Here is a 24,881-nt window from a genome sequence, read left to right as displayed (position 1 = left end):
TTCTAAATTAATTAATTATCTGAGAAATTTCACACAATAGCTTTTTGGACTTGTTATTTGTATGTTAGCCGTTTTCTTTTTTAGGGCTATCTGCACCTTAAAAAACAAATGCCCCACCGTACGGCATTACTATATCTGAAACTCGGAGCTCAATATGCGTATGGATTTTTGATAATTCTAAATCAATTAACTATTTCAGTATTTTCATGCAATAGCATTTTGGACTTCTTTTGGTTAGTATTTTTGTTTTACATCACAAAATTGTTGAATACGCCACTTTGCTGTGGGACATTTTTTTTTTTGCTAAAATAAATGTATAGGTTAATGGTTTTTTTTATAGAACTACCTGTACCTTTAAAACTCCGCCTATTGTCGGATTATTTCGTCAATAGTCAGTCCCAAGCCTGGGTCAAAGAGGAGGGTTGGGCTGGGGGCTCTTAACCCCCACCTGAGACTCTACAGCAAGAACGTGCAGTAAAGGAAACTCAATTTGATAACGAAACATCAACGAGTAGCCTCGGATCAATCCCTTTACCGACGACTACTAACTCATGCTTCGAAAAAAAGATTTTTGACTGCTAAAAAATGTTAAACTCGGCTTCTGGAACTTGAGAACTATGTCCCAACTCTCAAAGACGGAACAAGTCATATAGCAGATGATTCAATATAGAATTGATATTCTAGCTCTTTCTGAAGTACAATGGACGGGTGTGATAGACAAAGATTATACTATAATATATACTATATATATATAGATACTCTATATATATATATATATATATATATATATATATATATATATATATATATATATATATATAGATACTATAATATAATATATGTGTATTATACTATAATATACAGCGGTAACAAACCCTTCTGTTAACAAATATTCCCGCCAAAGTTCTGATAAGTTGGACCCCAATATCATAACGAATAACAACGACTAGATTCCTCGGTTCCCACGCGAAATTGTCCGTAGTAGCAAGTTATGCCTCCACGAGTGGAGCATCCACAGAGGGTAAGTAGAGTTTCTACAATGAATTAGCAGGTGTTTTTAAAGACATACGAAGACATGATGTGGTACGCCCCTTGGGAGATCTTAGTGCCAAAATTCAAAATGAATAAACTTTGTGCCCAGAGGTCCTCGGAAAGCATGGAATTGGATAGCGAAATGACAACGGGGAATTACTGATTGATTTTGCCCTTTTACATGATCTGTCGATAGGGGAACGTATTTTTCCTCATCCAGACATACAGAAATACTCCTGGACTTCACCTGATGGTCGAATAAGAAACCAAATTGATCATTGTCTCATTAATAGGAAATGGTGCTCAATTCAGCAGGACGTCAGAGCTTATAGAGTTGCAGATGTAGGATCTGATTACAATTTAATGATAGCCACCATTCTTTTGAACCTAAAAAAGCATACAGGAAGGTCCCCATGGCATGCAAAACCACTTTTCTCATCAGCAAAGCTAAAAGACAAAGAACTGAATATGTTATTCAATATTCTATTATCCAATAAGTTTAAAACTCTTGTTTTGCCTGAAGATGCAGATTTTGAGACAATATGGGAGAACATGAAGTCCTGCTATCAAGAAGCGGCTGAATAAACAATTGGGTACAGTCCAAAACTGAATGATGAACGGCTCTCCCAAAAGACATGGGACCTGATCGCTGAAAGGAAAAAGATAAAAAGCCAACTGAAAAAAAAAATCAATATGCAAGATGTTTCACGAATAAAAATCAAGATAAAACAACTTTCATGACGATAAAATAAAATGCAACGTTTCATGGAGGAGAAAAAAATCAACCTACAATTAGTTTCACGAAGAAAAAATCTTGTCCCATTGGTCTATTCTTTTCCCAAGCCTTTTGGTCTCGTATGGCCCTCTTTTCCCGATGTAACTTTCTTTTACACGCTTGCGACTTGGTCTTGTCTTTTCCAAGACTTTAGGAGTCTTCTATTCTTATTTAGTCCCAGCTGGCGCTCCTCAACATCTTGTAGGTCACTCTTAGACCCAAAGTCATTTCCCACTGTTTTAAGTGTCTTCCAGCCTATTTTAATTTAATGCAACATGCCTCCAAGATCTCTTATCCCAAGAGGTGAAGTCCTTTCCGACGTTTTTCTTGTCTGTACCCTCTTTTTGTCCAACGCAACGTTCCTCCAACTTCTTTTGGGATATTCAAGCCCAAATGTTCTTTTCTGGCGGTTTTAGTTTTTTTTCACCCACTTTTAAGCCAATGCGACGTTACTCCAACGTTTTCAGGTTATTTTATGATTAAAGTCTCTTTCCGTTGTTTTTAGCCTTTTCCACCCTTGTATATTTCCATCTAACGTTGCTCCACATCTTTTATGCTATTCCAAGAACTAAGGTCCTTTTCTGACGGTTTTATTGTCTTCCACTCTATTTTTTACCCCATTCGATGTTCCAAAAAACCATGTTAATCTTAAGACTAATAAATTCCTATTATAACTCAAACCTTTCAAAAAGACGCACACTGACCATTCTCCCTTCTTTAGCGCTAAAACTTGCTAAATTATGTCGGACATTTTTAGAAAGAAATATATGACAAAAATTTGACCGTTTCCGGGAATAAACAAAGAATAGTCTCCAAGCGAATGCCGAGACCGTATTTCTCCTCTGTTCATATTTGGTTTAGTTTCCTTTTAGCTTTAATGCTGTCAACGAAAAATTCGAAATATGGGAAGGAACCGCAAAACTATCTTCTTTGGTTGTACATTGTTGAGAAAATCAAGCAAGATAATGGAAACAAGGAAGCAAGATAATGGGAATCGAAAACAAAAGAAATGTAGGCAAACTATTTGTATCAAAAGCAAGAAAATGTGAAATGTTCAGCGATCATATCTTAAGTTAATTCGGAAAAAAGCAGATAAAAGTAACGATAAGAGATAAAAGTCGGAGAACCGTTAAAAGTATCTCTGGGAATACAGCGGGGGGTGCTACTCTTAGCCAATAGCATTATTCCATATTTTTTTTTTTTGGAAATTAAAAGCCAACTTCGCCTCCATTTTTATGTTCTGTTATATTTTTAGCAATATTTTTAGTCGCTCCAAAAGAGTACCAAATCTTTTGATTTACGATCAAATGAGCCCTCTCCCAATCTTCTAGGGTCACTGGTTCGATGCAACCATCCTTTCGGAAAGTAATTAACACGCATCTGTGATCTTTCTTCTGGCAAAAAAGCAAAATTAATCGTTCTTATGGCACCTGGTATCTACCAAGTGACATATAGCGATCGCAAATTCTATCGGTCTGTCAGTCAGTCTGTCTGTCTGTCTGTCCCGGTTTTGCTACTTTAAGCACTTCCAGGTAAGCCAGACGATGAAATTTGGCAGGCGTATCAGAAACCAGACAACATCAAATTAGAAATTGTTTGTTTCCCCGATTCGACCATTAGAGGGAGAGTGGGGGGACGGTTAATTCGGAATAATTAGAAAAAAACTAGAAAAAATGAGGTATTTTTAATTTACGAACCGGTGATTGGATTTCAAGGCAATTTTATATTTGGAAGGATATCGTGTCTCAGAGCTCTTATTTTAAATCCCGGCCGAATCCGGTGACATCAGGGGGAGTGGGGGGATGAACCTAAAATCTTGGAAAATCTTTTAGAGAATTTGGGATGAAACTTGGTGGGAAAAATAAGCAGAAGTGCTAGATATATGATTGACATAATTGGGACGGATCCGCTCTATTTGGGGGAGTTGGGGGGGGGGGGGTTAAATTCGAAAAATTAGAAAAATGACGTATTTTGTACCTACGAAGGAGTTATCGGATCTTAATGAAACTTCATATTAAGAAGGACCTCGTAACTCAGATCTCTTATTTTAAATCCCGACCGGATCCAGCGTCATTAAGGGGGTGGGGAACCAGAAATCTTGGAAAATACTTAAAGCGGGGAGATCATGATGAAACTGCGTGGGAAGAATAAAAACAAGTCCAAGATACGCGACGACTTAACCGGACCGGATCCGCTCTCTTTGGTGGAGTTGGGGGGGGGGAATAATTTGAAAAATTAGAAAAAAGAGGTATTTGTAACTTACGAACGGGTGATCAGATCTTAATGAAATTTGATGTTTAGAAGGATCTTCTGCTTTAGAGCTCTTGTTTAAAATTCTGACCTGATCCTGCGAAATTGGAGGGAGTTGAAGGGGGAAACCGGAATTTTTGGAAAACGTGAACATTTGGGTATCTTTATCTTACGAATAGGTGATCGGATCTTAATGAAATTTGATATATAGAAGTATCTTATGTCTCATATGCTCTATTTTTGACTCGAATCGAACCCAGGGTTGGAGAGGTGAAACAGAAATCTTGGAAAATGCTTAGAGTGGAGAGATCGGGATGAAACTTGATGAGAAGAATAAGCACAAGTTCTAGATACGTGACTGACATAATTGGAATGGATCCGTTCTTTTTGGAGGAGCTAGGGGGTGTTAATTTGGAAAAAATTAGAAAAATCGAGGTATTTTTAACTTAAGAACGGGTTACCGGATCTTAATGAAATTAAGTATTTAGAAGGAACTCATGTCTCATAGCTCTTATTTCAAATCCGACCAGATCTGTCTACATTGAGGGGAGTTGGAGGGGAAATTGGAAATCTTGGAAAACGCTTAGAGTGAATGAATCGGGATGAAACTTGGTGGGTAGAATAAGGAAATGTCGTAAAAACGTGATTGACATAACCGTACTGGATTTGCTCTCTTTGGGGGAGTTAGGGGGTGGGGTTCAGTGCTTTGGCGAGTTTTGTACCTAGGACGATGAAAATTGGTAGGCTTGTCAGGGAGCTGAACAAATTGACATGATATTCCAGATGTTCCAGCGGAAAGCTCTGGAAAGAAAAGAAAAACAAAGAAAAAATGTGCTGCGTATGAAGAATATCATGGTTGCAGCCACTTTTCTTCGATTTTCAAGCCAATACATTTCCCTAATAACTAAGGTATTAGTTTGTTACGAAGAGACTACTTACGATAACGTAATAAGTTTGTTACGATAACTGGGTTTTTAGTTTATTACGAAGAGAAAGAGTAAATTGCTTATTCATAAAATGGTCATTTTTTCCTTTTGCAGTGACAATAAGGAATGGGGAGGTTTATTAAGTAATCAAATATGATTTAGAAATATATTTCGCAATTTTTTTTAGGCTTTGAATGTTTGGAAGATGGGTACTCATGGGTCTACTCCTTTGCAGAAAAAAAGTGCATTGTTGTGTGCGATAAGAATATTTTTGACTTTGAATTGACCTATGATGAACTGTGCCGACAAAGAAAATCAAGATCCACTCGTCAAGGACTAAAAGAAGCTTTAACTATTTACGCTATTTTGAAAGACAAACCAACGTCGTTTGATATACTTGAATGGGCTAATGATGGTTTTCCTGGCCAAATTTCTAAGGACAGTTGGCCTTTCGGTATTCATTCAGAAATTCTAACTGTAATTGACGAAGCTCATTTTTATCCCGGTTTTAAGCAAGACTGTGATACAGCTGCTCCTTATTCTCCCATCAATAGGATGTTTGCTGAGAGTATTAACCAGACAGCAACTAATGGAATTTCTTTGCTTCATAATTCACTAAGGAAGCGCAATTCAAAAAAAATACTTCCTGAATATCATATTAAGAAAAGGTGTCAAGAGTCTAAAGATCGCTTTAAAAAAGGTGAAGAAGTTTTTGAATCTGATTGCGATTTATCTTGTCTATGCTTGGTCTGCTTTGAGCTCGGCGGTTTGTTTAATCATCCATATTTTATTGGAAAAGTATGTACAACCTGCAAGGAAGAGCTTAAAAGCGGGCTATTTGCCACAGACTCAGATGGTAAGCATTTATGCTGTCTCATATGTTCATCTCCTAAGTGTACTATTACGTGCAAAGACGAAGAGTGTTTAAAATCGTTTTGTGATCCGTGCCTAAAACTTTTCTTAATTGTTAAGGACTCTGATGATTGGTCTTGTCCTATATGCTCTTATAATACCATCAGGTACATTCAACCCAGACTGAAATGGCACAATTGCTTGGCTGAATTATATCAGCCTTTAGTGAAAACTAGTATCTCTCAGTTTCTTCCATATGCGAAAGCTAAGGCTCGTGTTTTATCTCTATATGATGGTATTGGAACTGGCTTATTGGCTCTAAAACAACTCAATTTTGAAATTGAAAAATATTACGTATGTGAAATTGACTATGATTCGGTTAATACTACTTTGGTGAATAATGTCGAGCTGAAAGATATTATTGAATGTATAGGGCAAATTGAAATGTTAACGCAGGCGAAACTGAAGAGTTTAGGGAGAATAGACATTTTAATTGGGGGTCCACCTTGCACTGAGCTTAGTGGAGCAAATGTTAATCGTCTGGGCTTGTATTCAAGCAGTGGGTTTTTAGTTTTCGACTACTACAGAGTCATGAAATTTCTTCAAAGAAGTCAGAAGACCCATATGTTTTGGCTTTTTGAAAATGTGCCGTCTATGGCCACTCGCTGCCGTCAAACTATTTCTAAATTTTTCGAGTGTGATCCTGTCCTAATTGATGCTGCTGCATTCAGTGCACAGAAGCGACCGCGTCTTTTTTGGGGTAATATTCCAGGTCTGTGCAATATTTTTGACTCTCCTGGTAGTCCTGTTGTTAGTGATCTCATTGAAGTAGATACTAATCGTGTATCCAAGTTTTCAAAACTAAGGACAATAACAACTAACCCGAATTCACTCCTTCAAGGACCCAAAAAGACTAAACCTATTAGGAATACTTTGACTGGGGAAAGAGACCAGATTTGGATTACAGAAATTGAGCGGGTTTTTGGTTTTCCAAAGCATTATACTGATGTGGCAAATGCTAGCTTTCGAATGCGATTAAAAATGCTTGGCTCTGCGTGGTCAGTTTTTGTGATCAATCGAATCTTTGAGCCCCTTAAAAAGTATTACATTACCAGGAAAGAGATGAGTCAATGAGCTCTTTCAAGAGCCTGTTTTCAATTAATCCAAGCCTTTGAAAGTATTTTCTCGTTGATTGAAGTATCAGCTTCGATCAAGGATTTCAATACCACTTTTAAATGGTTGACTTTAATCTCGGCGGGGCCAAAACTCCAAAGCCTAAAATTTGAAAAAAGGACTTTGATTCACATGGTTTACGACTGGGTGATTTAATAGATATGGGTTACAATTTAATGGCCAGACAATCTCTGAACTGCTTCTTTTGGGACAATGTAGTTTGCACATTGTTCTATTAAATTCGTAGCTTATATACATATTCTGAACAGCTGGGGAAAATAACGGGGTTCTAGAAAAACTAAGAAAACTTGCAAAACTAAAAAGAAATTGAAGTCTCATCTTGGTTGTAATTGTTTTTCTTTTTAACGGACTAATTAGTGTTTTAAGTTAGCTATAGTGCAGACAATATTCGGTTGTAGGAAAATCTGTAAAATACATTTACTCATTTTTGCTTTATTTTATTGACAGTATTGTGTTGAAGGTATCTTACGTCATTGTATTAGGGTCATCCTCTGTTCTTTCGAGTTTTTAATTCCTTGTCCGAATTTCGATTTTATTATTTCAGAATCTCGTTTTCGAATTCTGTTTTTAATTCTATGAATATTATATGTCTTACGTTACTGAATTCCGATTTTCGTTCGACTTTGCATCAAGCCATTAGTGCCCTCTTCTTGTTTTCTTTTCTTTTGAGTTTCTTTTTGAGTAGTTACAGATTTCCCCTCCTTTTTGTATTTGTTTATTGTTACTTTTCTATGTTTCTTATTTGAAATTCTAGCAATAAATACCTCATTATCAGAGTATGTTTTAGTTTTTATCACCACCCAATATAAAAAGTATCAACAAAACCATAAATTGAAAACAAGTTCACTAGTTAAGAGTCCTAAGAACTGAAAAGAGGCTGCTAGTAAATTTAACATAAATCAAGCTAAAGTCGCCGCTTGCGCACTTCGTATGTGACTTAAATGACTCAAATTCATTCTTTTTAAGATCGGTCAAGTTGTAAACCTAACACACCGCTTCTCCAAAACAGTTATTTGCAATTTCAATTTTAAACACATCACCAAAGGAATAGTAATTGTACTTATTGTTTAAAATTACTTGCTAGTCCTTTATTCCTTTTCAATTACCCTTCAAGTTTTGGGTATAAAAAAAATTACAAAAATGATAACATGGTATATACTAAAACAAAACTAGAAATTAATTAAAGCATAAAAAATTAACTGGAAGTACATTGCTGATAAGATTAGTCCTGAATATAATAAGTCGAAAATTAGGCATTTCCTTCTCCTTGAAACTAACGCTTTTTTAAATACGAGGCGTAAACGCGTAACGCAAGTTGCGTAAAGCAAGTAACGTAGGTTCTTTTCATCTAGTAGCTAATCAATTTGGCACCTGGAATATTCCATGCATTATTTTTATGGCACTTGGTAATAACCGAGTGACATATAGCGATCGCAAATTCTGTCAGTCTGTCCCGGTTTTGCTAGTTTAGGTACTTCCAGATAAGCTAGGACGATGAAATTTGGCAGGCGTATCAGGGACTAAACCATATTAATTTAGTAATATTCGTTTCCTGGATTCGACCATCTAGGGGAGGGGAGTGGGGGGACGGTTAATTCGGAAAAATAGAAGAAAAATGAGGTATTTTTAACTTACGAATGGGTGATCAGATCTTAATGAAATTTGATATTTAGAAGAATATCGTGTCTCAAAGCTCTTATTTTAAATCCCGACTGGATCTGGTGACATTGGGTGGAGTTGAAGGGGGAAACCTAAAATCTTGGAAAACGCTTAGATTGGAAGGATCGAGATGAAACTTGTTGGAAAAATAAGCCGAAGTCCTAGATACGTGATTGACATAACCGGAATGGACACGCTCTCTTTGGGGGAGTTGGGGGGGAGTTGCAACTAAGATCCGGGTGATCGGATCTTAATGAAATTTGATATTTAGAAGGATATCGTGTCTCAGAGCTCTTATTTTAAATCCTGATTGGATCCGGCAACATTGGGGGGAGTGTGAAACTTGGTGGGAAAAAATAAGCAGAAGTCCTAGATATGGGTTTGACATAATCGGAACAGATCCGCTGTATTTGGGGGAGTTAGGGGTGGGGCTAATGCTGAAAAATTTGAAAAAATGAGGTATTTGTAACTTACGAACGGGCTATCAGATCGTAGTGAAATTTGATATCCAGAAAGACATTGTGCTTTAGAGCTCTTATTTTAAATCCCGACCAGATCGGGTGACATTGGGGGAGTTGGAGGGGGAAACCGGAATTTTTGGAAAACGAGAAAATTGAGGTATCTTACAAATGGCTGATCGAATTTTAAAGAAACTTGATATATAGAAGGATCTTATACCTCAGATGTTCTATTTTTAATTCGAATGGGATCCGAGGACATAGAGGGTTGGAGGGGGGAAACAGAAATCTCGAAAACCGGGAATCTTGAAAAACGCTTAGAGTGGGGAGATTGAGATGAAACCTGATGGGAAGAATAAGCACAAGTTATAGATACGTGATTGACATGATCGGAACGGATCCGTTCTCTTTGGGTGAGCTGGGGGGTGTTAATGTGGAAAAATCACAAAAATTGAGGTATTTTTAGCTTAAGAATGGGTTTCAAGATCTGAATGAAATTCTATATTTAGAAGGAACTCATGTCTCAGAGCTCTTATTTCAAATCCTGACCAGATCTGTTGACATTGGGGGGAGTTGGAAGGGAAACTGGAAATCTTGGAAATCGCTTATAGTGGAGAGATCGGGATGAAACTTGACGTGTAAAATAAGCAAATCTCGTAGATACTTGATTGACATAACCGTACTGAATCCGCTCTTTTTGGGAAAGTTAGGGGGTGGAGTTCAGTACGTTAGCGAGTTTGGGTCTTCTGGTTGTGCTAGGACTATGAAAATTGGTAGGCGTGTCAAGGACCTGCACAAATTGACTTGATAAAGTCGTTTTCCCCGATTTGACTATCTGGGGGGCTGAAGGGGCAGCAAAAATTAGAAAAAAGAGGTATTTTTAACTTACGAGCGAGTGATCGGATTTTAATGAATTTTGATATTTAGAAAGACCTCGTGTCTCAGAGCTCTGATTTTAAATCCCGACCGGCATTAAGCTTTTGATTTTCCTTTAAATCAATCTATTGATTCTTAGAATTTTGCTAGACTTCATATCATATGAGTTCTTGGCTCTTCCGGCCTCGTCAGAAGTGCCATATGAGCTCTTAGCTCTTGTTCCAATTGGAGCAGTGTCGTAAAATTTTGGAACTCTCATGCAGTATCCTTGCAATGTGAAAAATATTGGAGGATATACAGAAATGATTACGCCTCACATTTATTGACATACCTGTTGTTAGGTTATCAAATAATTACAAATGCAATATCATAAATCAAATCTGAGTATTAAGTTGAAAATTTTGTGGCTACTACTACTACTACCAGTACTACTACTATCATTACGAATGCCTATTGTCCACTTGTGACTGTGATTGCAACTAGAATTTTTGCGACTGCAACTACTTGTGACTGTGACTGAGACTACTTTTTATTGAAATCTCTTGCGTTAACGTCTGCAACTACTTGGAACTGTAACTGCGTCTACTCGCAACTGGGAATACGTGCGACTACGACTATTTGTGGTTGTAGTGATTTCTACTTGGAACTACGATTACTTGCAATTGTGATATTTGGGAATGCAATTGTGACTAATTGTGACTGTGAGTATAACTACTTGTGACTCTGAGCAAGACTGCTCGTGACCTAGATTATAACTACTTGTGACTGCAACTACTTGCGACTGTGACTGCTGCTAGTTTTGCTGTGACCTCAACTCTGACTGTCATTGTTACTGTTACTGCTGATATTTTTGCAATTATTTCGCTAAATCAAAAGCTTTAGTCTGTCAAGGTTGTCAAAATACCAAGTAGAACAGGCTTAGGATATTGCAAAAGTAAATCAAAAGACTTTATGTGTATCCAGATTGTCAAAAGCGTGCCTAGGCTATATTATAGGAAGCGTTTAGGCTATTACTTCAAACTTTAAGGACATGTTAATGGGATACTAAACTAAATGAAAAGAAACTAATTGCAACCAAAGTCGTCAAAATATCGTATCTGTGATAACTAAGGATGACTAAGCGTATCAATAGAAAACTTTAAGAGCATGTTAAGGGGGATGTCGAACTAAACCAAAAGATGCTATGGTAAATATTTGTAAAAAAACAAGAAAACTACTCAAGAAACAAGAAAACATAAATACTGGTTTTATTAATCGTAAAAGTTTTGAAGCAGAATCTATGAACTTTGAGGTTCATTTATTGTGAGGTAAACCTTCCAAAGAATTAGGTTGTGAATAGTCTGTTTCACAGTATTGTTAGCGATTTCACTACCCTTAATTCTATGTGAGAAGGAACCCAAATTTTCCTAGGTCTAACAGGGTAGGTTTACCCTGTTAACATGGTAGGTTTAACAGGGTCGTTGTAAGAGCACAAAGACTGGAACTATTTTTCGGTGTCTTTTTTTTCTAGATCAGAACACATACTTTTAGAGTCAGAGAGGATAACAAATGTACCGAAACAAACCTCTAGCACAGTATATAGTGTTTTTTTGGAGAGCAAGGCTTGTTAAATGAAAAATAGAGATGCCTTCTGTGACTCGAATTCCCAATGACATATTGTAGCTTTAAGAACTTATGCCAATAGATGCCTTTCCAACTTTAGAATTCTACTATTTTCGCTAATGTAACTTGGCGAAAGATTTGAATATTTATCTTAGTACTGGGTCAGTCCACGCCAGGAATATCTAAATCTTTGACATTATCTATGTTAGCGGGATGATTTGTCGGGGTGTGGATCTGACAGGAAAAGATCAAATTTTCCGGAACACCAATACGTTCCAGAGTATGGGATTTGTGAAACACTCCTTAAAACATGGTGGTTTTGATTGACGTTAATTTTCGTAAAGTAATTTTACGATAGTTTCAATAACAGCTCTTCTAAAGATAGAATTTTATATTCTTTAAACAATGATGCATTGGGTGTACTTTTTAGGCCACAAGTGATTAGTCTCATGCCACGATTTGTTATTGATTCAAATATTTGAAAGTAATGTATTACGTAGAATAACACACTGGGATACCGTATTCTGTCTTTCCATATATTATGGTCAGTAATATTATTCTAATGCTCTCTCGGCCAACTCCCCATTTTTGCCCAGTAACTGCCTGCATTTTCAAGAGTAGCTGTTTCAGCTTTTTATCAAGAGTATTAGTCAATTATGAAATATGATGGTTCTAATTTAGTTTTTTCTCAAGCCAAACCCAATGTTACTGTATCTGGTCGGGATTTGAAATAAGAGCTCTAAAGAACAAGATCCTTTTAAATATAAAATTCCATTAAGATCTGATCAGCCGTTCGAAAGTTAAAAACAACTCATTTTTTCTAATTTTTCCAAAATTACACCCACCCCCCTCAACTCCACCAAAGAGAGCAGATCCGGTCCAGTTATGTCAGTCACGCATCTTGGATATGTTTTTATTCTTTCCATCAATTTTCACCCTAATCTTTCCGCTTTTAAGTGTTTTCCAAGATTTCCAGTCCCCCCAAATTCCCCCCATGACGCTGGATCCAGTTGGGATTTAAAATAAGAGATTTAATTCACGAGGCTCTTCTAAATATGAAATCTCATTAAGATCCGATCACTCCTTCGTAAGTTAAAAATACCTATTTTTTTCTAATTTTTCAGAATTAACTCCTCCAAATAGAATGGATCCGTTCTTGTTATGTCGATAACGTATCTCAGACTTCTGCTTATTTTTCCACTAAGTTATATCTCGATCCCTCAACTCAAAGTGTTTTCCAAGATTTTAGGTCCCCCCCCCTCAACTCCGCCAAATGTCACCAGATCCAGTTGGGATTTAAAATAAGGTATCTGAGACACAATATTCTTCTAGATATCAAATTTCATTATTATCTGATCACCCGTTCATAAGTTTTTCAATTTTTTTCGATTTAACCGTTGTAGCGGATATAAGATGGTCAGATCGGGGAAACGACAATTTGTAATTTAATCTGGTCTGGTTCCTGATACGCCTGCCAAATTTCATCGTCCTAGCTTACCTGGAAGTGCCTAAACTAGCAAAACCGGGACCGACAGATCGATAGACCGACAGACCCACAGAATTTTTGATCGCTACATGTCACTTGGTAGATACCAAGTGCCATAAAAATCCGGGCTACTACTTTGGCACACCTGCAAAAATTATTGTACTATTTGGAGACAGTCTGCAATATATCAATTGTTGGATAAATAATATTACTTACTAGCAGTTGGTAATATTACTTACCAACTAGGTAAGTAATAATTACGCGCCCCCGCGTGCGTAAGTCGTTACGCGCCATATTAGTTACGCGCCATTGTAGTTGTGTCCCTGTGTACCACCTATGAATATAGATAGATTTATATATGTGTTTTGAACTACGTAAAACTTGCGAATATACAACATTCTTGGCTTTCCCATTGTCTGTGCATATACAAAGCCTTATGTATTTATAATGACGTCATATGCAAACGCTCTTTTTAAAAACAAACAAACCTGCATACACACAAATCGTTTTTATATAGATAGATAGATAGATAAATACAATACAAATTAACTGCGTAAAACTTGCGAATATACAACATTCTTCGCTGTCCAATTGCCGCTGCATATAAATAGATTTTCAGGTTTATCGACCCTCGAACATGCAACGTACAATTGTCCATGGGAAAAACAATCAGTATTAAGATTTATACCACATTTTTCTAATGATTGACCTTGAGCTTTGTTGATGGTGATTGCAAATGCTAACCGAATTGGGAATTGCACTCTTTTAAATTGAAAAGGCAGATCTGTCATTGATGCAGTTATCCCAGTGTTGGTCATTCTCCAATAAATTCAGAGCTTGGCTTGCACTACGGTAAGTGTCATGTATAGTACCGTTTACAGTTCTCAAATACTCAAAGGACGTCGGACCGGGTACATTCACCAAAAGCAGGCGTAGAAAGAAGCATTCATGTTGATTGGGGTGAACGGTGTAGAGTCTTCCTATCGTGGTATCTTTGAAGATGGTAGGTTGGCCGTCGACTGACTTACCCTGTTTTCGACGTTCAAATACTTTATTTTTAGTATTTCACGTGTAATACGAAGGCACTTCAGTATACAGCAGTTTTTTTGCAAAAGAATCAGTTTTGCATAGCGAAAAGAAAGCAGTTAACTTTGTATCCGGTGGATTCAGGGCTCTTTGTTGCACGTTGGATTCCGAAAAATAAACACGTTGATCATTCTGTAAATGTACCGCTAAGTGAACAAGAGCTGTACTACGTTCATGTATCGGAAGTGAAAGAATTCGCCAAACAGCTTCATTACTGCTTATGTATCTTCCAGCCTGATATTGTACGGTTTCGTCGATATCTTTGATTTCGGACTGCAAGCCAAAAACTGCCATGTCACTGCCTTTGTTGACGTATTTACATATGTATTTGATTGCCTTTACGGAGTTACAGTATTCAACGTTTATATGTGCATTAAATGTTTTTGATAATAATGGGGAATATGGAACAACCCACTGGTTATCTACTTCGATGGTGGTACCGTTACGCTTCTTTATTATTGCTGTTTTACCACCATCTTCAGTAGATCTTCTTCTATATTGTGGGTAACCATCATTGCCAGTAATTGTGTTGGGTACTAAAAGTCGAGGATTTTGCTTTGTGCACCTTCCTTTGGCCATGCATGGTGAATTTTCGTTCAGTGCACAGCAAGGTCCATGTATCATATTTTTTACAACAGTATCATATAACCCCTTATCGACATTTTCATCAGGTATTTCAGCGGAAATCACATAATCTATTTCGTTAGAAGTAATTTTATAATGTAGCCAGATTAGTATATGTGCTAGTGGCAATCCTCGTTTTTGCCATTTCACTGAGTACATCCAGCATCGCACTGACCCAGGTTGCTCTTGTGATTCCTCGGCACGCTTTCTTTTGGTGATTTCTCTTTGAGACGCAAGCCTAATTTCACGCTGTTGTTGTGATTTTTCGGCACGCTTTCTTTTCTTACTTTCTCTATAAATGACGACCGGGACATAGGGACATAACTACAACGGGGACGCCGGGGGCACAGGCGGGATATATAAATGACGACCGGGACACAGGGATTGTTCGAATAGAAATTACAGACCCGGACACAAATGACGACCGGGACACCGGGACACAGGGAATATAAATGACGACCGGGACACTCAAAGAGAAATTACAAACTGGGATACCGGGACACAAATGACGACCGGGACACAGGGAATATAAATGACGACCGGGACACAGGGACACATCATTAGAATAATGAGGTATAGATTTGAATACGGATTTTTTTTTTCCCATGGACAATTATATGTTGCATGTTCAAGAGTCAGTAAACCTGACCATCTATTTATATGCACAGACAATTCTCTATTCACAGGTGGGACACAGGGAAGCAACTACAATGGCGCGTAACTAATATGGTGCGTAACGACTTACGCGCGCGGGGGGGGGGGGCTTGGGGGGGCGCGAAGCGCCCCACCAACTAGGTGTTGGGGTTGCACGAAGCGCCACCCCAACAGCTAGTTTTTATATATAGATAGGTACGTCAGTTGACAAACATGACGTCAGTCGACACACAAACATGACGTCAGTAGACAGACACACAGACAAACAACTTATTTATATATATATAGATTACCTTGTAACAGCGTAGTGGATATATCTGTGCTTCTAAATTTGAAGTGTTCAGGTTCAATCCCGAGCGGGGGCAAGGTTGGGTGACAAGGTTGCTACTTGTTCCTATAATAAACAAAGCCTATCTACAAATATATAAGATGTATAAAAATATATCTGATATATTTTTATATATATAAGATCTTATTGATCTTATATTGGGAGAATTGAGAGGAGATAATGCCAAAAAAATCGTGCCGAGGAATCACAAGAGCAACGTGAAAATTATCGCCTGGTATTCAGGTACAGCAAAGTCGATGATTATAGCTTGAGTGGATGTGTTCAAATCGGCACTATGTCTAAAATGTGCCCCTATTGCAAGGCCTTGAAATTTAATGGTGAAACAATTGGAATGTATTGCGCTTCAGGAAAAGTTAAACTTCCTCAACTGGCTGCACCCCCAGAGCCATTGAAAACTTTGCTTACTGGGTATACATCTAAATTAAAGCGCTTTTTAACAAACATCAGGAAATATAACTCACGTTTCCAAATGACGTCGTTTGGGGCCCAAATCGAAGATCAAGGTCATTTTATGCCTACTTTCAAAGTAAAAGGGCAAATTTATCATAGAGCAGGTTCCCTTCTACCATTTAAAGGTAAGTATAAAATTTTTTTACAATTGTACTTCATCAGTGATAGTAATGCTGAATTGAATGCACGTTGCGAAATTTCTCCCGACGTTGAAAGGACTATCGTTTCCCAGTTGCAACATTTGTTCACGAAAATAATAATTTAATGGGTCTGTTCAAAACAGCAATCGATTTAATGCCTACTGATATACATAAAATTGTTATTTACCATGACAAAACGCCTACTAGTGAACATGTGCATAGATGCAATGCTCTAACTATTAACAAAGTGGCAATTTTTATGTTCGGTGATCAGTTCTTGCCTCGAGATATTATTCTTTAAAAGCGAAGCGCTTGGCTGACAAGAATCTCTGAAACTCATCGATGCTACGATGCCCTACAATAGCCTATCATTTTTTGGGACGGAGCCGACACCTATAACTTTAATGTTAAATTGGTAAATCAGGCCAATAACAAAGAAACGGATAAGAAATGCAGCGCAATGTAGTATTATGCCTATAGACTAATGATTCATCATGAAGAGAATTATATTTTAAAATGCCGACAATTATTTTACCAATACATCGTTGATATGTATGCAAAGGTTGAATCAAATGTTTGCTATTCATCCGTCTGAATCAGACCAATCTCCGCCCTGAACAATACATTCATTTGCGAGATGCAGTTGTAAATGACGGTAATACCACTAATATTGGAAGAGTAACGATTTTGCCTTCGTCATACGATGGCAGTCCGCGTCATACGCATGAGTGTGCTGATGAAGCCATTGCGTATGTTCATCTCTACGGTCGTCCAGATTTATTTCTTGCATTTACATGTAATCTGTCTTCGGACGAGATACAGCGACTTTTACTTCTTGGGCAATCGCCGGTTCATAGACATGACATTACGGCCCGTGTCTTCCTGCAAAAGTTGAAACCACTGATAAAGTTCATAGTAAAACTTGAAGTGTTTGGGCCAGTGCGATGCTGGTTGTACTCAGTGGAATGGCAAAAGCGAGGATTGCCATATGCACATATACTAATATGGTTATTTTATAAAATTTCTTCTAATGAAATTTACGATGTGATTTCTGCTGAAATACCTGATGTAGGTGTCGATAGGGGCTTACATGACAATGCTGTAATATGATACATGGATCTTTCTGTGACCTGAATGAAAATTCACCATGCATGGACAGAGGAAGGTGCACAAAGCAATATGCTCTACTTTTAGTACCTAACAAATTACCAGCAATGATGGATACCCTTTATGTTGAAGAAGGTTATTGTTTGGGACGAGTGCACAATGGCACACAAGAAATCGCTCGAGGCACTTGACAGATCATTACAAGTTTTGCGAGGAAATTCCAAACCCTTTTGCAGCACATTAATATTGCTTGCGGGAGATTTCAGGCCAACGTTACCTGTTATTTCTAGATCAACACCTGCAGACGAAATGAATGCTTGCCTGAAAAATTCTAATTTATGGGTACATGTGAAGACATTAAAATTAACTATAAACATGCGTGTCCGATTGTAAAACGATCACTCAGGTGAAATTTCTTCAGATCAATTGCTGGCAATTGGAAATGGAAAGCTCCCAGTTGACTCAATTTCAGGACGTATACAACTGCCTCCTCAATTCTGTGACGTCAAAAAACGATTTGGTTGAAAAGGTATTTCCGAATATTCTAACCAATTATAAAAGTCATAAATGGCTAAGTGAACGAGTGATTCTGGCAGCCAAGAACAAAGACGTCTACGAAACCAACAATATTATTCTCACCGAGTTTCTTGATCAGACAGTCATTTACAAGTCAGTTGACACGGTTCCGGAATCAAATGAAGCAATTAACTATCCAATAAACAACAAAGAGAGATAAAACTCCACAAAAAAAAACCTCAAACGAGACTACGGCCAGTAGAGAGGAAAGGCTAAAACAACGCGGATATTTCACCTCTTTCCAAACTAGGCGTCCTCAGCACAAGATAAAAAGAAAAAACACTAAACTAAAAACAAATAAAACCACCACCAATAATAATAAATACAATTGTCGCTACTGATCCACGTAGGGAAAAGAAGCTATTCGAGTTAATTCAATGAGAACATCAAAGCAACCGAGGAAAAATTATAAAATTGAAACTTAGTTTACTATTCTGTTGCAAAATAATCCTCTTGTAAGCTAATATTGAAGCAACTCTTTTTGGTCTAGCAGGTAATCTTGTCCCCTGGTGATTGTGTAAAATTTTAAGTCCCTTATTGGTTATTATTAGATAAAAAAAAAGTTTTTTCAACTGAAAGTAAGGAGCGACATTAAAACTGAAAACGAACAGAAATTACTTCGTATATGAAAGGGGTTGCTTCCTCATCAACACCCCGCTCTTTACGCTATAGTTTGACTCTTTCTCTCAACTCTTCTTTTAAAACAGTAAAAAACTTTAGCGTAAATAGCGGGGCGTTGATGAGGAAGCAGCCCCTTTCATATACGAAGTAATTTCTGTTCGTTTTCAGTTTTAATGTCGCTCCTTACTTTCAGTTGAAAAAACTTGTTTTTTTTATTTACTTTCTGAACGTTTTTGAATCAATGCATGTTTTGATTTTAGCTCTCCGCAGAGAAATAATTAAAACGAAATTTGGATATTTTTTTTTTCGGCTAAATGGCTTTCTCATAATTTTGATCGAATGATTTTGAGAAAAAAGAGCGGGGGAGGAAGCCTAGTTGCCCTCCAATTTTTTGGTTAATTAAAAAGGCAACTAGAACTTTTAATTTTTTACGAATCTTTTTATTAGTAAAAGATATACGTAACTTATAAACTAGCTTACGTAAAGAATTTTATATTCTCATGTTTTTATTACACATATGAGAGGGTTCGCCCCCTCGTCAGTACCTCTCTCTTTACACTAAATCTTAAATTTTGGCCCAATTCATTAAGAATGACCCCTGAATCACAAAAGCCGTAGAATAAATAGTTGACATTACTAAAAATACTTTAGCGTAAATAGCGAGGTATTAGGAGAAGGTGAGCCCCTCATGTGGGTAATAATTTCTGTTCGTTTTAAGTTTTAATGCTGCTCCTTACTTCCAGCTGAAAAAAAAACTTTTTTTTATTTTTTCATTGTTTTTTTTAAATAATGCTAGTAAATCCTGCGCTCCCTTCATGGAAATTTTCTTCCCCCATGACAAATTCCTCGATGGAAAGTTCCCCCAGTATATCCCCCTCTTTTCAACCCCTCCCCCAACCAAAAAATCCTCCTGAAAACACCTGTACACTTCCCAATAACCATTACTATATGTAAGCACTGGTCAAAGTTCGTAACTTGTAGCCCCTCCCACGGGGAATGTGGAGGAGTAAGTCGTTCCCAAAGACATAGTTATAAGGTTTTTCGACTACGCTGAATAAAATGGCTATCTCAGAATTTTGATCCGTTGACTTTGGGAAAATAATTAGCGTGGGAGGGGGCCTAGGTGCCCTCCAATTTTTTGGTCACTTAAAAAGGGCACTAGAACTTTTCATTTCCGTTAGAATGAGCCCTCTTGCAACATTCTAGGACAACTGGGTCGACACGATCACCCCTGGGAAAAAAAAAAAAAAAAAAAAAAAAAAAAAAAAAAACAAAGCAAACAAATAAACACGCATCCGTGATCTGCCTTCTGGCAAAAAATACAAAATTCCACATTTTTGTAGATAGGAGCTTGAAACTTCTACAGTAGGGTTCTCTGATACGCTGAATCTGATGGTGTAATTTTCGTTAAGATTCTATGACTTTTAGGGGGTGTTTCCCCCTATTTTCTAAAATAACACCTCACCCACCGAGAAAAACCTCTATCCTTAGAAATAGCTGTTGCCTCATCAAATTGTATAAAATGTTCAGGATGAAAGAATGTATGTTCAGCTAGAGCCGACACCAAAGCTTCAGGAGGCTTTCTTAAGTGTAGGGTTTTTTCTATTGAGTCGCGATGCTCAATAAATCTTTCAGTAAATTGTTGTTGAGTTCTACCAATATGAAACTTTCCACAAGAACAAGGAATTTGATACACCCCACTAACTAAATCTCCCCGGGTTAAATCCCTCCCAGAATTAAGAAAACTACCTAATGGTCTCACTGATTGGAAACAAGTATCAATGTTATGTTTACCAAAATTTGTTTAAGCATCTCCCCCAAAGTAGGCACATAAGGCAAAGAAATGATCCTTTTCGGCAAGTTTAATTCTGTGCACTGTGAAACCCCAATAACCCTGTTTTTGTGTTTAATGCGTCTATCTTTTATTATTTCATCAATGAATCTAATCGGGTAGCTATTACAAAATAAAACAAAAAATATACAAAATACACAAAATAAAATGCGTTTTTCCGCATATGAAGTGATTGTAAGTATGTAAAAGCCAAAAAAGAAAAACTAATAAAATTAAAAAACCAAAAAAGAAAAAATAAAAAAAATAAAAAATAAAATTAAAATAACTAAAAAAGGAAAAACTAAAAAAACTAAAAAGAAAATAACGAAAACAGAAAAAAATAAAAAAATAAAAAAAAATAAAAAAAAAATAAAAAGACGAAAACTAAAAAAAAAGAAAAAATATAAAAAGAAAAAACCAAAAAAGAAAAAATTAAAAAAGAAAAAACTAAAAAAGAAAAGTATTCAAATTGAGGCTCTTTCATTTTTATTAAATTGCTTAAAATGTAAAAAATTGGTAATTGCACAAATCTTCTATATATATTAAAATGTAGCGTCTCTCCGGCCCTCTTTTACACTATCTTTACCGTTACACCGTTACACATTATTACCGTTATCAAAGAAAAAAAAAGGAAAAAAACTAAAAAAGGTAAAAAACTTTAAAAAACTAAAAATAAAGAAACAAAGAAAACAAAATGAAACTGAAAAAATTAAAAAAGAAAAAAGTATAAAGAAGAAAAAACTAAAAAAGAAAAAAAACTAAAAATAAAAAAACAAAAACAAAAAAAAGGAAAAATTAAAAAAGACTATGAAAATAAGAAACAAAAAAGAAAAAAGAAAAAACTAAAAAAGAAAAACCAAAACAAATAAAAACCAAGGAAGGAGAAAAAACTGAAAAAAGAAGAAAAAAGAAAACTAAAAAAGAAGAAAAAATAAAAAAAAACTTTAAAACTAAAAAACTAAAAAGAAAAAAAGGATAAAAACTAAAAAAACTAAAAAACTAAAACTAGGTTTCCTTTTTTTTATAGAAGATAGTTTAACAGATAGACCAAGATACCGACACTACATTTATATATATATATATATATATATATATATATATATATATATATATATATATATATATAGATATTTACTATATATCTCACTGGAAGTGAGAGCTATCACGACCAGAACTATTCAAACAACTTCAAGAGCAGCTGGTATAAATGGTCATATTTCTGCAATTAAAAGTAATCCAACGTTCGCAGGTACAAAGTTGACGTCAGGTAAAAATATGACGTCATTATAAGTATATAAGGCTTTTTATATGACGCCAATATAAGATGACGTTACAAACCGGGATACAATTGACGGTCGGGACACCGGGACACAGGGAATATAAATGACGACCGGGACACTCAAAGAGAAATCACAGACCAGGACACAAATGACGTCCAAGACACCGGGACACAGGAATCACAAGAGCAACGTGAAAACAGGCTTGCGGCTCAAAGAGAAACTACCAAAAAAATCGTGCCGAAGAATCACAAGAGCAACGGAAAAAAATCGCCTGGATTCAGGTACTGCCCATCTGATGATTATAGCTTGAGTCGAGATATTCAAATCGGGACTAAACCTAACAAAACCCAAAAAAAACTAAAAAATAATAAAAAAATAAAGTTAAGTTAAAAAACTAAAAAGAAAAAAAGCTAAAAAAAAACTAAAAAAGCTAAAAAACCAAAAAAAGGAAAAACTAAAAAAGAAAAAATTAAAAAGGAAGAAAAAACAGAAAAAACTAAAAAAGAAAAAACAAAAAAGAAAACCAAAAAAAAATAAAAAAAAGGTAAAAGACAAAAAAGAAAAGAACCGAAAAAGCTAAAAAAGAAAAAAGTATAAAGAAGAAGAAGACTAAGAAATAAAAATAAAAGAAAATAAAAAAGAAAAAAACAAAAAATAAAAAAAAGAATAAAAAAATAAAAAAGACAAAACTAAAGAAAAAGAAACAAAAACAAAAACTAAAAAAAAATTAGAAGAGAAAAAACTAGAAAAAGAAACAAAATAAAAATGAAAAAAAGAAAAGAGAAAAAACTTAAAAAAGAAATACTAAAAAAAGAAAAACTGAAAAAGGAAAAAATAAAAAGAAAGAAAGAAAAAACTAAGCACAATGGCAATCATTTAAAAAAACTAAAAAAGAGGTTTCAGTTTCTTTTTCACTTTCTTTACCACTCTATCTTCATCAAGTATTCAATAATACTTTTTTTGAATAATAAGTATTCAAAAAAATTAAGGCTTTTCCAATTTTAATAAACTGTTTAAAATGTAAAAAACCAGTATTTGCACAAATATTTCAATATATTTTGACAAGGGATTAAAGTAATTCGAAAACCTTAAAACAGAAACCTAAAAGATTGAGGTTTATTAGAAATTGTTGAGCTTTAGAATGCTAGGTACGTAAAGAAAATTTTTCCAAGTGTCAATTAATGTCAAAAGATAGAATGTTATCAAAAGTTGAACAGCAGGACGAACCACTGGAGCAACGCAAAACCAGGCTTGCGGTTCAAAGAGAAAGGGCCAGATTAGGAATGTGCAATTTACGTCAACGAAGGCGTGTCGAGGAACCACGAGAGCAACGCAAAACCGGACTTGAAGTTGAAAGAGAAAATAAAAAAAGAAGGTGTGTCGAGGAACTACCAGAGCAACGCGAAACCAGACTTGATGCTGAAAGAGAAAGTAAAAAGACAAGGCTTGTCGAAGAACTACCAGAGCCACGTGAAAACAGGCTTGCGGCTCAAAGAGATAATGCCAAAAGAAAGCATGCCGAGGAATCACAGAAACAACGAGAAAACAGGATTGAGAATCAAAGAGATAATGCCAAAAGAAAGCTTGCCTAGGAATCACAAGAGCAACGTGAAAATTGTCGCCTGGCATTCAGGTACAGGCCAGTCGATGATCATAGCTTGAGTAGATGTGTTCAAATCGGGACTATGTCTAAAATTTGTCCCTATTGCAAGGCCTTGAAATTTAGTGGTGAAACAATGGAAATGTGTTGCGCCTCAAGAAAAGTTAAACTTCCTCAACTAGCTGCACCACTAGAGCCGTTGAAGACTTTGCTTACTGGAACTACATCAGAATCTAAGCGTTTTTTATTAAACATAAAAAATATTACTCATGTTTCCAAATGACGTCGTTTTGTGACCAAATCGAAAATCGAGATCAATTTATACCTACTTTCAAAGTACAAGGGCAAATTTATTATAGAGCAGGATCCCTTCTACCATTCTCAGGTGAGAATCATAAATTTTTACAAATGTACTTCATCAGTGATAGCAATTCTGAATTGATTGCACGTTGAAAAATTTCTCCTGACGTTGAAAGATCCATCGTTTCCCAATTGCAACATCTTTTCCGCGAAAATAATGATTTAGTGGAACTGTTCAAAACAGCAATCGATTTGATGCCTACTGATACGCATAAAATTGTTATTTCCGCTGACAAAACGCCTACTGGCGAACATGTGCGTAGATACCATGCTCCAACTATCGGCGAAGTGGCAATCGTTAAGGTTGGTGATCATTTTTTACCTCGAGATATTATTCTTCATAAGCGAAACGCTCAGTAGGTAAGAATTGCTGAAACTCATCGATGCTACGATGCCCTACAATATCCTATCATTTCTTGGGATGGAGCCGACGGCTATCACTTTAAAAATAAATTGATAGATCCATCCACTAACAAACAAACGGATAAGAAATGCACCTTATTATTCCTATAGACTAATGATTCGTCACAATGAAGATAACTATATTTTAAAATGCCGTCAATTATTTCACCAATACATCGTTGATATGTGTGCAAAGATTGAATCAGAACGTTTGCTATTTATCCGTCTGAATCAGACTAATCTCCGCTCTGAACAATACATTCATTTGCGAGATGCAGTTGTAAATAACGGTAATACCACTAATGTTGGAAGATTAACGATTTTACCTTCGTCATATGCATTCAGTCCCCGTCATATGCATGAATATACTCAAGATGCTATTGCGTATGTTCGTCTCTATGGTCGTCCAGATATATTTATTACATTTACATGTAATCAATCTTGGGACGAGATAAAGCAGCTATTACTTCAAGAACAATCGGCGGTTCATAGACATGACATTACGGCCCGTGTCTTCCTGCAAAAGTTGAAATCAATGTACTCAGTGGAATGGTAAAAACGAGGATTGCCACACGCACATATACCAGTCTGGCTACATGATAAAATTACTTCTAATGAAATTGACGTTGTGATTTCTGATGAAATACCTGATGAAAATCTCGATAAGGGTTTATATGGTATCGTGGTAAAA

The 24,881-nt window shown here is 36.2% G+C and overlaps 2 protein-coding genes across 2 annotated transcripts in view; both read left to right on the top strand.

Moving 5' to 3' along the window:
- The window catches only part of LOC136033156 (DNA (cytosine-5)-methyltransferase 3A-like), a 32,046-nt gene extending 24,246 nt beyond the window's left edge, over positions 1-7,800 (top strand). The window contains exon 3 of the mRNA XM_065713818.1: positions 5,171-7,800. Coding sequence (XP_065569890.1) covers positions 5,171-6,969 — 1,799 coding nt within the window. The 3' untranslated portion in view covers positions 6,970-7,800. The remainder of the gene's footprint in view (positions 1-5,170) is intronic.
- Positions 7,801-23,024: 15,224 nt separating this feature from the next.
- On the top strand, positions 23,025-23,420 carry LOC136037473 (uncharacterized protein C05D11.13-like). The gene has a single exon (XM_065720224.1). It carries the CDS (start codon positions 23,025-23,027, stop codon positions 23,418-23,420), a length of 396 nt encoding a protein of 131 aa, XP_065576296.1.
- Positions 23,421-24,881: the final 1,461 nt, after the last annotated feature.

Source organism: Artemia franciscana, chromosome 1 (assembly GCF_032884065.1).
Source record: "Artemia franciscana chromosome 1, ASM3288406v1, whole genome shotgun sequence".
Classification (NCBI taxonomy): Eukaryota; Metazoa; Arthropoda; class Branchiopoda; order Anostraca; family Artemiidae; genus Artemia; species Artemia franciscana.
This window is presented reverse-complemented; position numbering and strand designations above follow the sequence as displayed.